Source organism: Eubalaena glacialis, chromosome 1, assembly GCF_028564815.1.
Source record: "Eubalaena glacialis isolate mEubGla1 chromosome 1, mEubGla1.1.hap2.+ XY, whole genome shotgun sequence".
NCBI lineage: Eukaryota > Metazoa > Chordata > Mammalia > Artiodactyla > Balaenidae > Eubalaena > Eubalaena glacialis.
Genome location: NC_083716.1, coordinates 201,211,383 through 201,229,765, shown reverse-complemented (window position 1 = coordinate 201,229,765; position 18,383 = coordinate 201,211,383). Strand labels below are relative to the sequence as shown.

The following is an 18,383-nucleotide window of genomic DNA, read 5'->3' as shown; positions in this document are numbered from 1 at the left end:
GTCAGTAATCCAAGGGTATTTACTCCTCAAGGCAGAAGGAAGAGCACCCACCGCCTTCAGCTGTTTACTCGCCCGCTTCTAACGCACCACGCGGGCTCAGGCGCCACCCAGCGCCCTGGAAAGTGCCTCCCGCGGGAGTGCACTGCCAGTTCCCGGGTGCTGTCCCAGGAGCAACAGATGACCGGAAATGGAACCTGCGCGGGCCTGTTGCTTAGCAACGAACGCAGCCGGGAAGCTAGACAGCCCCGGCGCTGAGGGAGCATAGACTGCCTTGTCCCCGGGCGCCGCCATCTCTCGTCCGAGCGGTTCCTGGGGGCGCCGGGCAGGAGCGATCCAGGAGCCACCGGGTGCCACCAGCGCGTCCTCACAGCCATGAGCAGCCAGCAGGTGAGAGGTTGGCTCCTCGCCAGGCTCGTCCCTCTGCGAAGCTTCCCTTGTATTTAAAAAGTGATGGAAGCCTAGGTCTTCCGGACTCCGCTGTTGTGGCCTCGCGGGGTACAGCTTCTTTCAACCCACTTATGATGTGGGATATTGAGCGTTTTCGGTGAAAACTTTTATATGTTCTCTTCCCAACCTTTCGTACTTGGTGTTGTCATAACAACCAAACACAGAGGAGCAGAGCGCCTGCAGTTTAAATTACAGCCCTAGAGTGTCCCCAGTGTGCTAATGGTGGCTGCGTTTGTCTGGGGGGAATCTCGGTGGGGAGTTGCCTTGGATTTGGGCTCTAGGGTTGGAATATAAGCCCCTTCCTAGCGGTGCGACTTTGGGCAAATCACTTGGTTTTTCTAAACCTTCTGTCTCTTTTATGCAAAGGGAAGGAATCAGAACAACTTTTCCTCCTTTCTAAGGTTATTACAAAGTTCAAACAAGATACCATGCCATACCATACCACACATGAAAGGGTTTGGTAAGTGGCAAATGGAATTTCTTCTTAGGAAAACATCCCCGTGGCATGTAACAAAAGATGCATATGAAACCGTGGGGAATCATCATTAGTCAAATCCATTTCACTGGCCTCCACTAATCAAGTTTGCTTTTAATTGTTGCTACAAAAGACTTGCATGTCCTCCACTCCACATGGAGCCTAAACAATAAGATGTTTGCCGGAGTTGTTTTGCAGGAGCTTGGAGTCAGCTGTGTCTCTTTGAGGCTGAGCTAGTTAAGACTTCATAGGCTCCCTGATCCTCCAACTGGGCATATGCAAGTATGGCTTGGTGACCTTTCGACATCGGAGGGCTGAAAACTCCACCCTCAGATCCTGTTAAGCGCCTGCATTTTTGAAACTAGAGGCCTGTGGCTTAGTTACACCTGAGCAGAGGGGTGATTACCACACCTACCACACCTTTTCCCAATCACCTTTCCCCACCTCCCCATGCTCCTCACCTCCCGACGCCTCAGACGGCACTGCTGCGTTACTCTTTACCCCATAAATACCCCAGCCCCTTGTCTTCCGGGAGCCAGATTTGAGATTTGTTCTCCTGTCTTCTCCTTGGCTGCCTTGTGTATAAGCCCTGTCTTCGCTGCAAACCTCGGATGTCTCAGCGTTTTGGCTTGCTGTGCTTCTGACAAAGGGAACCTGGTTCGGTAACATATGTTGCAGTAGATAACTTTTCAGAACTCTTTATTGAATTTAAGGGTAACTGTAAACAAAAGGAATGCTGAACAATGGTCAAACTTTTTAATGCCAGAACAGAATGGGAAGACGTTAAGTGTGGACATTATTCTGGGCTAGCTAGAAAACAACTCTAACTCTCTAGATTTGTATGGAAAAAGCCCCCTAAGCATCCTGGTACTGAATGGAAAACAGTTGCTTTTAAGCCTGCAAATTTTGCTTAGCTTCTTGGTTTGACACTAAACTATAATCTTTTCTTTTTCAAGCTTTATAGTTTTTTTGGTAGTGTTAGAATTTACTGTGGAAAGAAGATTAAAAGTAACATTGAGTTGTAGGTTACTAACTGAAAATGTCAAAACCCTAATTCATTAATTAATCAAAAATAACTTATTTTCTTGATGCCCACATCAGTCTTTGACATGCTTTTGAATCATATTCTGTGGTGTTGAAATTTAAAATATGCATTTACCATATTTGCAGTGGTATTTCTGAATAGCTGTTGTTTCACAAAGCCCAAATTGACCAATTTACAACTGAAAAGCGCCCACTAAAAACCTATTGGCAGTTAAGTTTTAAGTTTCACTTTATCTTCATAAAAGTGATGTTTGGAAATTACATGCCCCCACCCCAAAGGAACCTCTGTTATTAAAAAGGCAGTGGGATCTTGAAAGAATGGGCATGAGCCCATCTAGGACTATTTACATTTTCTACATACTATTTTTAAACAGCAGAGGTCCCTCTCTCCCTGCTTTTGTTGACCTGTAATTTTAAAACTCTTGATACTTTCATTTATGCTAATTTTGAGTATCATTTTCCTTTTGAAAGGGTGAAAGCTTTTATATTTTAACCTGAAACAAACAGAATGGATTAAACTTTTGGAAATAACATTTTTATGTGACATTTACTTATGTATTCATTTAGTTTGAAAAAGTGAGCAGGTGGTAAAATCATATTTGCTGAAGGAGATTTTAATATATTCATCTCAATAGTGGAAGGTTTAGAGTGACATGGCATTTTTCAGGAATAGCAATCTGAACTCTTAAATTAGGTATTTAAAAGAAAAATCTCTTGGAACTGCTTCTTTCATTTTTAAAATTAGTTAAAACATAAGGCTTTTTGAGTTTCAGCTGAAGAACTTTCAGAGGTTTAAAAATACAGATATCCAAAGAGCACGAAGCTCCCCACAAAATCCACTACAGATTGTGGGCAGAGAAGAGGGAAAAGCTGTCAGCTTATCTCTACCTTAGCGCTTTTTCTAGTTGTTAAATTAAGTAGTTTTGCATTTATATGATGCTCATTCTGTTTTCCTTCATCCTGTCTCCTTGATGTTATTGCTTAAAAAGGAGATCAGAGTGAAAACAGTTGGGTATGAGGCCAACAGCATGGTGATAATTTTAACAACCATAACTCAGAACATATGATGACTATATTTAAATCAACCCTATTAAATTTTGAGAGTTGGCTGTTGATTTAATCAGACAACTTCAGGATTATTGTGGATTTTAACCAGACACATTCATAGATTCTGGTCATTTCATCAGAACGGTTAAATTTGGATTATACCAGGTTTAAAATATCCCTTCCAATAGACAAGTAGTTGAAAATCAGTGAAATAAAAACTAAGTGCCAAGCCAGAGTACTCAAGGAAGACCTTGACTCTTTAGCAATTTTAATTCTGGTAATGTAAAATTATATTAGTCAGGATCCCAACAGAAAACAGATGGCATGCTTAAAAGGATTAAATTGAAGAAAACTTATGAAAAGACCATTTGGAGAGGTGTGGGCAAGGTTAAGAGAAGAAACCAACAGGGATGAGGAGGCACCTAAGGATTAATAACAGGAAGTCGTTGCCATTCCTAGGCCTGATGGGTCAAAGAAATTGAACCCCATTCTCAGAACTTGGTGAGAGCTGGAGGCTTGGAATGGTAGCTTCGTGACAGGAGCTGAGCTCTGGAAGAATTAGCCATTATCAGAACTACGGGAAACAGGGAGTACTAGGAAAGAAATATCCAAAACTCTCTCCCTTCATCCTGTCTAGTCTCCTACCGGTGCCTCTCATTGCTTAATCACCAGCAGAAGCCAGAGGGCTGGGAGCCCAGATGCTGCCTATCTACAGGAGTCAGCCTTCTAGGCACAGAGCAGGAAGGAAAACATGGAGACTGGATTGGGGCAAACAAAGAATAACCATCACAGAAATTATTATATGTAGATGCAGCCTTCATGGACATTTCCCTGTTTACAAGTTAGTTGGGATTAAAAGTTGGTAAGTCAGTTGTTCAGATCCTATAATGCATTTTTCACTCAAAATTCTTTATACCTAAGAATAAGTCTAACAAAAGATGTGTACACCCTTATGAAGAATATTACAAAAAGTTTTTGAAAAATACACTCCAAGGATGTGAATAAAGAAATATATTGTATTCATGAAGAAGTCAATATCATAACAATATCAATTTACTCCAGATTATTCTAGGCATTCAGTGTGTTTCTGTCAAAATCCCCCAAAGTTTCATGCAATGTGGATCCTAAAATTCACGTGGTAGAGAAAAGGTCAAGATTGTATATAATAATTTTTAAGAATACTAAGGTGGAGAGAATTGCCTTACAGATTTCAAGACCTATTGTGAAGTCATGGTAATTTAGACAATGTCATACAATTTGTTTACAGATAGACAAATATACCAATGGAATTAAAGGGACAAAAGAGATATTTACATACTCACATGTGTAATATATGTGTATTATATACACACTGTATAGTATGTATGTGTGTGTGAAATAAAATTGTGTGTATACTAAAATATATGACCAAAGATGTTTATTGGAACATCTTTTGTAATAGAGAAACATTGGAAATAAGCTAAATGTTAATTTATAGGAGAATGGAATGGATAAATCACATCATATTCATACATTAGAGTACTATACAGCTGTGAAAATCAGGAAAGTATCAACATGGGAAGTGAGAAAACCATCTTGCTTGCATGCTGAAGAGTTTGAAAGAAAGTCTCCCTCTATGATGTAAGGGAAACTTTCTGGGAAGCTGCCCTTAGGGATGCAACCCTGCTGGAGGGTGTCTGTCACTGGGTCAGCCACACACCACAGGCTGGGAAGGTGCCCACAGGCAAGGATGCCGACTGCTGGCAGCCACACCATGGAAGCAGCGACAAAAAGCCCTGGAACCAGGAAGAGAGTCCCTTCCTCTCACAGTGTTGTTTTGACACCCTTTATAATATTAATGCTGGCTGGCAAAGGAGAAATGTTATAGAGTCCTGCTCAATCACAAAGGGGGGCAAAAAGGGTAGACTTGGAGCTGAGAAGCAATAAATTGACAATTGGCAAAAAGCACGATTTATAATCTGCTTTATAGATCAAAGCATTATTGTCAACAGTGCTTCCTCTTACCTAGGTGGAATTCCTACCATGGAATCATCCTCTACTCAAAGGAAGTATCAGCACTTTTCCCTGAAAGTTGCTGCTAAAAAGTATATGTTACTTACAGTAACTTGAGGATGCATTAACCTGAATACATTGTCACCTTAGGAAGTGGAGCATTCTGGAAAAAAAATGAAGTTTTAGCCATGGAGAAAGGAGGTGGGTGCTAAGTGAATGGACACTCAGATAAATTCCTAGAAGAAGATAGGGCCAATTCCCCACTGAACTGTCTTGGCACTCTTGTCAAAAATTGATCACCCATAAATGTATGGGTTTATTTCTGAACTCCCAATTCTGTTCCTTTGATCTATAGATCTATGTGTTTATCCTTACGCAGTCTTCATTACTGTAGTTTTGTAATAAGTCATGAAATCTGAAAGTGTGAGTCTGACAACTTTGTTCTTTTTCAAGATCTTTTGGCTATTCTGGGTCCATTACATTTCCATGTGAATTTTATGATCATCTTGGTAATTTCTACAACTAAGCATCTGGGATTTTGAGAGGGGGTGTGTTGAATCTGTAGGTTATTTTGAGGGGAGAGTATTGCATTTTAACAATATTAGTCTTCCAATCCATGAGCATGGGGTGTCTTTCCATTTATTAAGGTCTTCTTTAATTTCTTTCAATAATGTTTTATAGCTTTCTTTGTACAAGCTTGCATGTCTTTTTGTTAAATTTATTCCTAAGTATTTTATCCTTTATGATGCTATTGTAAATTAATTTCTTAATTTCAGTTTTGGATTGTTCATTGTTAGCATCTAGAAGTACAATTTTTGTGTATTAATCTTGAATCCTGCAACCTTGCTTGCTGAACTCTTTCATTAGCTCTAATAATCTTTTGTGGATGCCTTATGATTTTCTGTACACAATATCATGCCATCCATAAAGTATGTTTTAGAATATTTTGGATGATATGTGCTTTACTTTATATTAGACACTCTGTAACATTTGGTTGAATGAGTCAATTTTAGCATTAACAGAGTAAACAGTGTTGGGTTGGTTTTTTTTTTTTGTATTTTTTCATGCAGGATAAATCACCCAGCAAAGAAAAATCCAAGATACCAGTCAGATTTTTACCACAGTTGTCTATGGTAATTTACCAAATATCTCATATTTTATTGCTTTTGTAATAATGTTGTTTACTAGTTTTCAAACTTGCAAATAAGATACTGAATTTTTTTTTTTTTTTTGGCTGCGTTGGGTCTTCTTTGCTGCATGTGGGCTTTCTCTAGTTTCGGCGAGCGGAGGCTACTCTTCGTTGCGGTGCGTGGGCTTCTCAGTCCGGTGGCTTCTCTTGTTGCGGAGCACGGGCTCTAGGCACACGGGCTTCAGTAGTTGTGGCTCTCAGGTTCTAGAGCGCAGGCTCAGTATTTGTGGCACATGGGCTTAGTTGCTCCGCGGCATGGGGGATCTTCCCGGACCAGGGCTCGAACCCGTGTCCCCTGCATTGGCAGGAGGATTCTTAACTGCTGAGCCACCAGGGAAGCCCAAGATACTGAATTTTTTATTATAAATTTCTGTGCTCCATTTCTTTTCCGATGGAGAACATCTATGAAGTATGTATCTTAGGAAAAATAACTGTCTTAATAAAGGAGCTGTAAGCTATAATTACCTAGTCTGTGCAGGATATTTGAGTATTATGAATAAAAGAATTCTGAGGATGACCTAGCAGAAGCAGTGTTGGAGTTAGGAAGCAAGGACTTAGATTACAGATTTTTCACTAATGGCTCTGTGACTATTGCAGTCACTTACCTCTCTGAGCCCCAGTTTCTGAGTTTGAAATGAGAACAGTTGATTTGATCTCTGAAGAGATGTCTCTTCTAGCACTTTTAGCTACACGAGATTTCTTAGATCTTGGCATCCTATTTCATGATTTTGACGTTAAATTAGCATTGTCCTGTGGAAGAGGTAGTTAATAGACATTTTCAGTTGATCAAGTGCTGGACAAATTAGATTTTACTGCAATAAAATTTACTGTCAAATAATTATGTTGAATTTAATATCATTGAGTTATACTCTTGTGATTCCTGGAAGTTGATTTTAAATGGAGGTTCAGTGCAAACATTATTTGTTTTGAAACATTTTAAAAGCTCAGAATGAACTATGAAATGGAATCTGAATGGCTTCATACAGAGTAGATTTCTAATAATTTGAAATTAAGGATTCTTTCAGATTAAAAAAACACTCCAATGAAAATGTTTAGGTGAATGCTCTTAAACATTTCAAAGTACACGTTTTAATTGTGAACCTATTTTATCGATAATGCCAAGATTGTCACACCATGTTCTATGAAATAAAATCATAGCATTTTTTTTAGTTCTGCAAATATCTGTCTTAGGTGTTCTGTGTTAAGAGCCAAAGATATGAAATGGAATAGACATTTTATTTTCTCTTTAAAAATTAAAAAATTTTAAAATTTAATAAAATTGGCACTAGTTTAAAAAAAATTAGTGTATAGGTTTAGCAATAAATATTATTAGTATATAGATTTAGAAATATCAACTAAATTTAAATTTACTTACTGAATAAATATTCAGTGGCTGAGATGAATAATCCTTCCTAGCTCATGAGGCAAATAATTGTTTAAAATGCTTATTTGGCTGATTTAAACCTTATACTGTGCTCATATTTGACTTTGTCTTGCAATTTTTCTTTCATATCATTTGAGTTTTATGTCTTTTAAGATAAATAATATTTGAAAGAGATTTTTAAAATATTCCATTGATTAAAACAAAAATTCATTTGAATGTTAAGGTTTGCACTTGGATAAAATTTTCCGGCAGTAGTTAAGATTTGGGGGGGAGGGGTAATAATTGCATTTACTTACATTTTTGGTAAAACACTGGTGTGTTCTTCAATAATGGGCATTGTAAATGTTTGGAAAAACAAATGGCATAATTGGAGCCTTCAGGCCATTTTTAGCGACACACAGTTTTGTGGGGTTTTTTCAGGGGGAGGGTTGCAGAAAACACTGAAGTTACCTACAGTTTTTTGTTTGTTTGTTTGTTTTTGTTTTTTAGCCAGTTCTGACCTCATAGCTGCCATGGAAATAGACTCTTTCACTAAATGAAGAAAGGTGCTGTGAGTGCGGGTTGGGTAGTGCGGGCTGCTCTGACTACCCCAGGTCATAAAGGAACAGACCGCTTGCTTTGTAGTCTCTGGCAGAGCACCCACTTCTTTCCAAAGTCAGCTTCTAGTATTACGTGGTGCACACATCCAGAGTTTTTAAACATACTTTGTGATGACCCATGGTTTGGAGTTCTCACAACTGGCAGAAGTTGAGATTGGCATTTAAAAAGTGGTGGATTTGGGTCCCAGAAATTAGATGAAAAAAATAACCCCCAGGCATCAAGCCCACGTGAGTATGTGAACATATAAGCCCTTTCTACCTGGAACACCTAGAATGATTTTCATTACAGACCTTCATGTTCCCAGAGGTGATCCTTGTTAAAACCAAGGATGACCCAGCACTGGTGGCTGCCAGCCTCTCAGAGCTGGTGACCTGACTCTCACCCTGCACACCTCACTCATAGCCCTCCCACGAATCTGAAATCCTTTATGGAGAAAGATGAGAATGGAAGAATGGAAGGGGAGATGGAAGGATGGAAGACCACTGATTTTTAAGTGTTTTAGATGTTTTCCTGTGAAAGAAGAGCCTGAAAATAGGACATGTGTAGAGTTGGAGAGCTGATCCCAGGAAGCAGGAGTAAAGGATCAGGGAGAGTAAAACTAGGAAGGAGGAGAAGCCAATACGAGGCAGCGGGGATGATCCTACCCCGACCTTCTGAATGCTTTCTGGAATCATCTGCCTGAGGATGATCAGGGTGGTAGCATTTATCCATCAGCTCTCATCCTATCTCCTGAGGATGTTAACTTCTACCTATTTCTGGCTGCTCACGTGTGAGTGCAAAATGGGCTACCCTGAGGGTCCCATGCTATGGCATCAAAGAAGCCTCACAGGACAAAACGAAAGACATTTTCTTGAGTGGAAACCCTGTCATTCCTACCTGAATTGAAGCCAGCACAGAACTGTTCACTGCAGCCACATCTGGAATCAAGAGGTGAGGCCAAGAGGATGTGAAAGGAAGTGAAACAAGAGTTTCCTGATAGAAAAGTCAATGGAATTCTTAGTCCAGCCTCACAGAAGTTCCAAAGCAGAGGGAAGGAGTGGCATATGTCTGTCATCATCTGAAAGGAGAAAACAGACTAAAATGGAATTGCTAATCAGCATTAAAAATATGTAGATGTTACTTTAAAATCCACCCCTCTGGTTTTATTGAAGATCAGCATTACTTAGCTAGATGGTGTTCTGACTTATGTGTGACTGCTCTTTTTGATTAGCCAAGGGCCACTATTTATAAACTCTTCATATATATATATATATATATATATATATATATATATATATATATATATATATATATATATATATATATATATATGAAGGGTATAGAGGAAACATTAAGGCCCTCACCACCCTTCTCCACCCAGGGTGCTGATGAGACTGGGGGTGGTAGCTCAGCATGCAGAATGGGTGCTGTAGGGATCCTAAGAAGTCAGGTGTGTGGGAATCAGTGTAGAAGGCTGGGGTTAAGCAAGGTATTTTGTACATTTGTAGTAGCTCCATTACAATAGACCTCATTTGAGTTGCCTCTGTATGATGGTATGAAAATTTTAGGGCACTTGGACCATATGTCCCTTTCCTTCTATCATCTACAGCTGCATTCTTATTAGGCCTTTGCCACATCCTTATTCTCCCTAAAGGGAAGCCTTCCACTCTGAGAACACCTATTGCACTTTTAGCTTGAAAACGTTGTGCTCATGTTCCCCTTTGTACCCTGTGGTCCATTGGGGATTAAAGAAAACAGAGCTGTTTGTGGTACAGCACTGTATATGTATGAAACAGTTACCTAATTTGGTGTTTGTACTTTGGGAAGTATTGTCTGAAGTTCATTGCAATTTTCTTTCCCTTCCCTCTTCTTCCCTTCCCATTTTATTGAGATATAACTGACATACAACACTGTAAATCTAAAGTGTCCAACATAATGATTTGACTTAACACACATCATGATTACTACAATAGGTTTAGGGAACATTATTGTCTCATATAGATACAACATTAAAGAAATAGAAAAAATATTTTTTCTTTGGGCTGAGAACTCCACAACTTTCCTATAATAAACATACAGCAGTGTGAATTATATTTATCATGTTGTACATTACATCCCTAGTACTTATTTATCTTATAACTGGAAGTTTGTACCTTTAGACTACCTACCCCCAGATTCTGATAACCTCAAATCTAATCTCCTTTTCTATGAGTTTATTTATTGTAAAGTACAATTGACCTATTTAATACAGCACTGTTAGTTCCTGGTGCACAATACGGTGATTCGATATTTCTTTTTTTTTTAATTCAAACAAAGTCACAAAAATTATAATCATCCTCATCAGTTCACTCAGTCCCATGTAATTAATTTTTTTTTCATCTTGATCTTTTGTTAGTACTTTTATGAATTCATCAGTTTTCCATTAGAGTTCTGAAAATGCTTATTCATTCAGTTCAGTAGTATAGTCAGTTACCAGAAACCTGTACTTGTCAGAGTCTTTTCCATGAATTCCTTGAAGATGAAACCCTTTTATAGGAATATATTTGCAAAAGCATCAGAGTACACCCAGAACTGTCTGCAAATGACAAAGGATTTAAAAATGACCACGGTTAAAGATTTGATGAAAATTCATAATAATGCAATTGACAAGGAAATTTAGTTATTTCTGAGATACACATTTTAAAGTAATAACTAGAATTATGACTTATAGCATTATACCAGAACATATAAGATTTTTAGAAATTTCATGTAATGTCTGAAACATTTATATTAACATATTTCCATACAAATAACCCAAAGAGAGTTTAGTATTAGTTGTTTTTTCTTTGTTTGTTTGTTTTTTTATACTGCAGGTTCTTATTAGTCATCAATTTTATACACATCAGTGTATACATGTCAATCCCAATCGCCCAATTCAGCACACCACCATCCCTACCCCACCATGGTTTTCCCCCCTTGGTGTCCATACGTTTGTTTTCTACATCGGTGTCTCAACTTCTGCCCTGCAAACTGGTTCATCTCTACCATTTTTCTGGGTTCCACATACGTGTGTTAATATACGATATTTGTTTTTCTCTTTCTGACTTACTTCACTCTGTATGACAGTCTCTAGATCCATCCATGTCTCAACAAATGACTCAATTTCGTTCCTTTTTATGGCTGAGTAATATTCCATTGTATATATGTACCACATCTTCTTTATCCATTCATCTGTCGATGGGCATTTAGGTTGCTTCCATGACCTGGCTATTGTAAATAGTGCTGCAATGAACATTGGGGTGCATGTGTCTTTTTGAATTATGGTTTTCTCTGGGTATATGCCCAGTAGTGGGATTGCTGGATCATATGGTAATTCTATTTTTAGTTTTTTAAGGAACCTCCATACTGTTCTCCATAGTGGCTGTATCAATTTACATTCCCACCAACAGTGCAAGAGGGTTCCCTTTTCTCCGCACCCTCTCCAGCATTTGTTGTTTGTAGATTTTCTGATGATGCCCATTCTAAGTGCTGTGAGGTGATACCTCATTGTAGTTTTGATTTTCATTTCTCTAATAATTAGTGACATTGAGCAGCTTTTCACGTGCTTCTTGGTCATCTGTATGTCTTCTTTGGAGAAATGTCTATTTAAGACTTCTGCCCATTTTTGAATTGGGTTGTTTGTTTCTTTAATATTGAGCTGCATGAGCTGTTTATATATTTTGGAGATTAATCCTTTGTCAGCTGATTCGTTTGCAAATATTTTCTCCCATTCTGAGGCTTGTCTTTTCGTCTTGTTTATGGTTTCCTTTGCTGTGCAAAAGCTTTGAAGTTCCATTAGGTCCCATTTGTTTATTTTTGTTTTTATTTCCGTTACTCTAGGAGGTGGATCAAAAAAGATCTTGCTGTGATTTATGTCAAAGAGTGTACTTCCTATGTTTTCCTCTAAGGGTTTTATAGTGTCCGGTCTTACATTTAGGTCTCGAATCCATTTTGAGTTTATTTTTGTGTATGGTGTTAGGGAGTGTTCTAATTTCATTCTTTTACATGTAGCTATCCAGTTTTCCCAGCACCACTTATTGAAGAGACTGTCTTTTCTCCATTGTAGATCCTTGCCTCCTTTGTCATAGATTAATTGACCATAGGTGCGTGGGTTTATCTCTGGGCTTTCTATCTTGTTCCATTGATCTATATTTCTGTTTTTGTGCCAGTACCATATTGTCTTGATTACTGTAGCTTTGTAGTATAGTCTCAAGTCAGGGAGTCTTATTCCTCCAGCTCCTTTTTTTTTCCCTCAAGACTGCTTTGGCTATTCGGGGTCTTTTGTGTCTCCATACAAATTTTAAGACGATTTTGTTCTAGTTCTGTAAAAAATGCCATTGGTAATTTGATAGGGATTGCATTGAATCTGTAGATTGCTTTGGGTAGTATTTTTGGGTAGTATTTTTCGGTAGTATCCAATATTTGGGTAGTATCAATTTTCACAATATTGATTCTTCCAATCCAAGAACATGGTATATCTCTCCATCTGTTGGTATCATCTTTAATTTCTTTCATCAGTGTCTTATAGTTTCCTGCATACAGGTCTTTTGTCTCCCTAGGTAGGTTTATTCCTAGGTATTTTATTCTTTTTCTTGCAATGGTAAATGGGAGTGTTTCCATAATTTCTCTTTCAGATTTTTCATCATTAGTGTATAGGAATGCAAGAGATTTCTGTGCATTAATTTTGTATCCTGCAACTTTACCATATTCATTGATTAGCTCTAGTAGTTTTCTGGTGGCATTCTTAGGATTCTCTATGTATAGTATCATGTCATCTGCAAACAGTAACAGTTTTACTTCTTCTTTTCCAATTTGTATTCCCTTTATTTTTTTTTCTTCTCTGATTGCTGTGGCTAGGACTTCCAAAACTATGTTGAATAATAGTGGTGAGAGTGAACATCCTTGTCTCGTTCCTGATCTTAGAAGAAATGCTTTCAGTTTTTCACCATTGAGAATGATGTTTGCTATGGGTTTGTCATATATGGCCTTTATTATGTTGAGATAGGTTCTCTCTATGCCCACTTTCTGGAGAGTTTTTATCATAAATGGGTGTTGGATTTTGTCAAAAGCTTTTTCTATTGAGATGATCATATGGTTTTTATTCTTCAATTTGTTAATATGGTGTATCACATTGATTGATTTGGGTATATTCAAGACTCCTTGCATTCCTGGGATAAATCCCACTTGATTGTGGTGTATGATCCTTTTAATGTGTTGTTGGATTCTGTTTGCTAGTATTTTTTTTTATACATATGCTTTTAAATTTGATATTCTTTTTTCATTTTTAAAATTTATTTATTTATTTTATTTATTTTTGGCTGTGTTGGGTCTTCATTTCTGTGCGAGGGCTTTTTCCAGTTGCAGCAAGCGGGGGCCACTCTTCATCGCGGTGCACGGGCCTCTCACTATCGCGGCCTCTCTTGTTGTGAAGCACAGGCTCCAGACGCGCAGGCTCAGTAGTTGTGGCTCACGGGCCTAGTTGCTCCACGGCATGTGGGATCTTCCCAGACCAGGGCTCGAACCCGTGTCCCCTGCATTGGCAGGCAGATTCTCAACCACTGCGCCACCAGGGAAGCCCTGTTTGCTAGTATTTTGTTGAGGATTTTTGCATCTATATTCATCAGTGATATTGGTCTGTAATTTTCTTTTTTTGTAGTATCTTTCTCTGGTTTTGGTACCAGGGTGATGGTGGCCTCATAGAATGAGTTTGGGAGTGTTCCTTCCTCTGCAGTTTTTTGGAAGAGTTTGAGAAGGATGGGTGTTAGCTCTTCTCTAAATGTTTGATAGAATTCACCTGTGAAGCCATCTGGTCCTGGACTTTTGTTTGTTGGAAGATTTTTAATCACAGTTTCAATTTCATTACTTGTGATTGGTCTGTTCATATTTTCTGTTTCATCCTGGTTCAGTCTTGGAAGGTTATAGCTTTCTAAGAATTTGTCCATTTCTTCCAGGTTGTCCATTTTATTGGCATAGAGTTGCTTTTAGTAGTCTCTTATGATGCTTTGTATTTCTGCAGTGTCTGTTGTAACTTCTCCTTTTTCATTTCTAATTTTATTGATTTGAGTCCTCTCCCTCTTTTTCTTGATGAGTCTGGCTAATGGTTTATCAATTTTGTTTATCTTCTCAAAGAACCAGCTTTTAGTTTTATTGATCTTTGCTATTGTTTTCTTTGTTTCTCTTTCATTTATTTCTGCTCTGATTTTTATGATTTCTTTCCTTCTGCTAACTTTGAGTTTTGTTTGTTCTTCTTTCTCTAGTTCCTTTAGATGTAAGGTTAGATTGTTTACTTGAGATTTTTCTTGTTTCTTGAAGTAGGCTTGTATAGCTATAAACTTCCCTCTTAGAACTGCTTTTGCTGCATGACATAGGTTTTGGATCGTTGCATTTTCATTGTCATTTGTCTCTAGGTATTTTTTGATTTCCTCTTTGATTTCTTCAGTGATCTCTTAGTTATTTAGTAACGTATTGTTTAGCCTCCATGTGTTTGTGTTTTTTACGTTTTTTTTCCCTGTAATTAATTTCTAATCTCATAGCATTGTGGTCAGAAAAGATGCTTGATATGATTTCAATTTTCTTAAATTTACTGAGGCTTGATTTGTGACCCAAGATGTGATCTATCCTGGAGAATGTTCCGTGCGCACTTGAGAAGAAAGTGTAATCGTGTCATTTAAAGCTTCTGTTTCCTTATTTATTTTCATTTTGGATGATCTGTCCTTGGTGTAAGTGGGGTGTTAAAATCCCCCACTATTACTCTGTTACTGTCGATTTCCTCTTTTATAGCTGTTAGGAGTTGCCTTATGTATTGAGGTGCTCCTATGTTGGGTGCATATATATTTATAATTGTTATATCTTCTTCTTGGATTGATCCCTTGATCATTATGTAGTGTCCTTCCTTGTCTCTTGTAACATTCTTTATTTTAAAGTCTATTTTATCTGATATGAGTATAGCTACTCCAGCTTTCTTTTGATTTCCATTTGTATTGAATATCTTTTTCCATCCCCTCACTCAGTCTGTATGTGTCCCTAGGTCTGAAGTGGGTCTCTTGTAGACAGCAGATATATGGGTCTTGTTTTTATATCCATTCAGCAAGCCTGTGTCTTTTGGTTGGAGAATTTAATCCATTCACGTTTAAGGTAATTATCGATATGTATGTTCCTATGACCATTTTCTTAATTGTTTTGGGTTTGTTTTTGTAGGTCCTTTTCTTCTCTTGTGTTTCCCACTTAGAGAAGTTCCTTTAGCATTTGTTGTAGAGCTGGTTTGGTGGTGCTGAATTCTCTTAGCTTTTGCTTGTCTGTAAAGCTTTTGATTTCTCCATCGAATCTGAATGAGATCCTTGCTGGGTAGAGTAATCTTGGTTGTAGGTTCTTCCCTTTCATCACTTTAAGTATATCATGCCACTCCCTTCTGGCTTGTAGAGTTTCTGCTGAGAAATCAGCTGTTAACCTTAAGGGAGTTCCCTTGTATGTTATTTGTCATTTTTCCCTTGCTGCTTTCAATAATTTTTCTTTGTGTTTAATTTTTGCAAGTTTGATTACTATGTGTCTTGGTGTGTTTCTCTTTGGGTTTATCCTGTATGGGACTCTCTGCACTTCCTGGACTTGAGTGGCTATTTCCTTTCCCATGTGAGGGAAGTTTTCGACTGTAATCTCTTCAAATATTTTCTCTGGTCCTTTCTCTCTCTCTTCCCCTTCTGGGACCCCTATAATGCGAATGTTGTTGTGTTTAATGTTGTCCCAGAGGTCTCTTAGGCTGTCTTCATTTCTTTTCATTATTTTTTCTTTATTCTGTTCCATAGCAGTGAATTCCACCATTCTGTCTTCCAGGTCACTTATCCGTTCTTCTGCCTCAGTTATTCTGCTATTGATTCCTTCTAGTGTAGTTTTCATTTCAGTTATTGTATTGTTCATCTCTGTTTGTTTGTTCTTTAATTCTTCTAGGTGTTTGTTAAACATTTCTTGCATCGTCTCGATCTTTGCCTCCATTGTTTTTCCGAGGTCCTGGATCAACTTCACTATCATTATTCTGTATTCTTTTTCTGGAAGGTTGCCTATCTCCACTTCATTGTTTTTCTGGGGTTTTATCTTGTTCCTTCATCTGGTATATAGCCCTCTGCCTTTTCATCTTGTCTATCTTTCTGTGAATGTGGTTTTTGTTCCACAGGCTGCAGGACTGTAGTTCTTCTTGCTTCTGCTGTCTGCCCTCTCGTGGATGAGGCTATCTAAGAGGCTTGTGCAAGCTTCTTGCTGGGAGGGACTGGTGGTGGGTAGAGCTGACTGTTGCTCTGGTGGGCAGAGGTCAGTAAAACTTTAATCCACTTGACTGTTGACAGGTGGGGCTGGGTTCCCTCCCTGTTGGTTGTTTGAGCTGAGGCAACCCAACACTGGAGCCTACCTGGCCTCTTTGGTGGGGCTAATGACAGACTCTGGGAGGGCTCACGCCAAGGAGTACTTCCCAGAACTTGTGCTGCCAGTGTTCTTGTCCCCACGGTGAAACAGGGCCACCCCCCCGCCTCTGCAGAAGACCCTCCAACACTAGCAGGTAGGTCTGGTTCAGTCTCCCCTGGGGTCACTGCTCCTTCCCCTGGGTCCCCATGCACACACTACTTTGTGTGTGCCCTCCAAGAGTGGAGTCTCTGTTTCCCCCAGTCCTGTCGAAGTCCTGCAATCTATTCCCACTAGGCTTCAAAATCTGATTCTCTAGGAATTCCTCCTCCCGTTGCCGGACCCACAGGTTGGGAAGCCTGACGTGGGGCTCAGAACCTTCACTCCAGTGGGTGAACTTCTGTGGTATAAGTGTTCGCCAGTCTGGAGTCACCCATCCACCAGTTATGGGATTTGATTTTACTGTGTTTGTGCCCCTCCTACTATCTCATTGTGGCTTCTCCTTGTCTTTGGATGTGGGGTATCTTTTTTGGTGAGTTCCAGTGTCTTCCTTTCGATGATTGTCCAGCAGCTAGTTGTGATTCTGGTGTTCTCGCAAGAGGGAGTGAGAGCACGTCCTTGTACTCCGCCATCTTGGTTCCTCCTCCCTCAAACTCGATATTTCTATACATTTCAAACTGATCACCACAAGTCTAGTTACCGTCTGTCACAATATGAAGATGTTACATAATTATTGACTATATTCCCCACACTGTACATTTTATATCTGTGACTCATGTATTTTGCAACTGGAAGTTTGTACCTCTTAATCCCCCTCACCTTTTTCTCTCATCCTTGCACCCCACCTCCCGTATGGCAACCACCTGTTTGTTCTCTGTTCCATGACTCTGTTTCTGTTTTGTCATGTTTGTTCATTTATTTTTTAGACTTCACAAATAAGTGAAATCATATGGTATTTGTCTTTTCCTGTATGACTTATTTCACTTAGCATAATGCCCTGTAGGTCCATTTATGTTGTCACAAATCACAAGAGTTCATGCTTTTTATAGCTGAGTAATATTCCATTGTATTTATATATACCACATTTTCTTTATCCTTGTATCTATTGATGGGCACATAGATTGCTTCCATATCTTGGCTATTGTAAATAATGCTGCAGTGAACATAGGGGTGCATATATTTTCAAATTAGTGTTTTCATTTTCTTTGGCTAAATACCCAGGAGTGGAATTGTTGAATTGTATGATAGTTCTATTTTTAATTTTTTGAGGAATCGCCATACTGTTCTCCATAGTGGCTGTACCAATTTACATTCCCACCAGCATTGCACAAGGGTTCCCTGTTCTCCACACCCTCACCAACACTTGCTATTCCCCCACCCCAGTTTAATGAGATATAATTGACATACAGCACTGTATAAGTTTAAGGTGTACAGCATAATGATTTGACATACATACATCATGAAATGATTACCACAATAGGTTTAGTGAATATTCATCATCTCATATAGATACAACATTAAAGAAACAGGAGAAAATTTTTTTCTTTGTGAATTTTGTCCTTTTTGACAGTGGCCATTCTGACAGGTGTGAGGTGATCTCATTGTGGTTTTGATGTGCATTTCTCTAATGATTAGTGATGTTCAGCATCTTTTCATGTGCCTGTTGGCCATCTGTATGTCTTCTTTGGAAAAATGTTTATTCAGGTCCTCTGCCCATTTTAAAAGTTGGGTTATTTGTTTTTTTAATGTTGAGTTTTGTGAGTTCCTTGTATATTTTGGGTATTAACCCCTTATTGGATATGTCATGTGAAACCATCTTCTCC

General features: G+C 38.6%; 1 protein-coding gene across 1 annotated transcript in view; it reads left to right on the top strand.

Annotated features, from left to right (window-relative positions):
* Positions 1–372: 372 nt before the first annotated feature.
* DNAH7 (dynein axonemal heavy chain 7) overlaps positions 373–18,383 on the top strand; it is a 246,777-nt gene continuing 228,766 nt past the window's right edge. Inside the window, exons 1-2 of the mRNA XM_061203571.1 lie at positions 373–387; positions 6,076–6,138. Of these exons, the coding sequence (XP_061059554.1) occupies positions 373–387; positions 6,076–6,138 (78 nt within the window). The remainder of the gene's footprint in view (positions 388–6,075; positions 6,139–18,383) is intronic.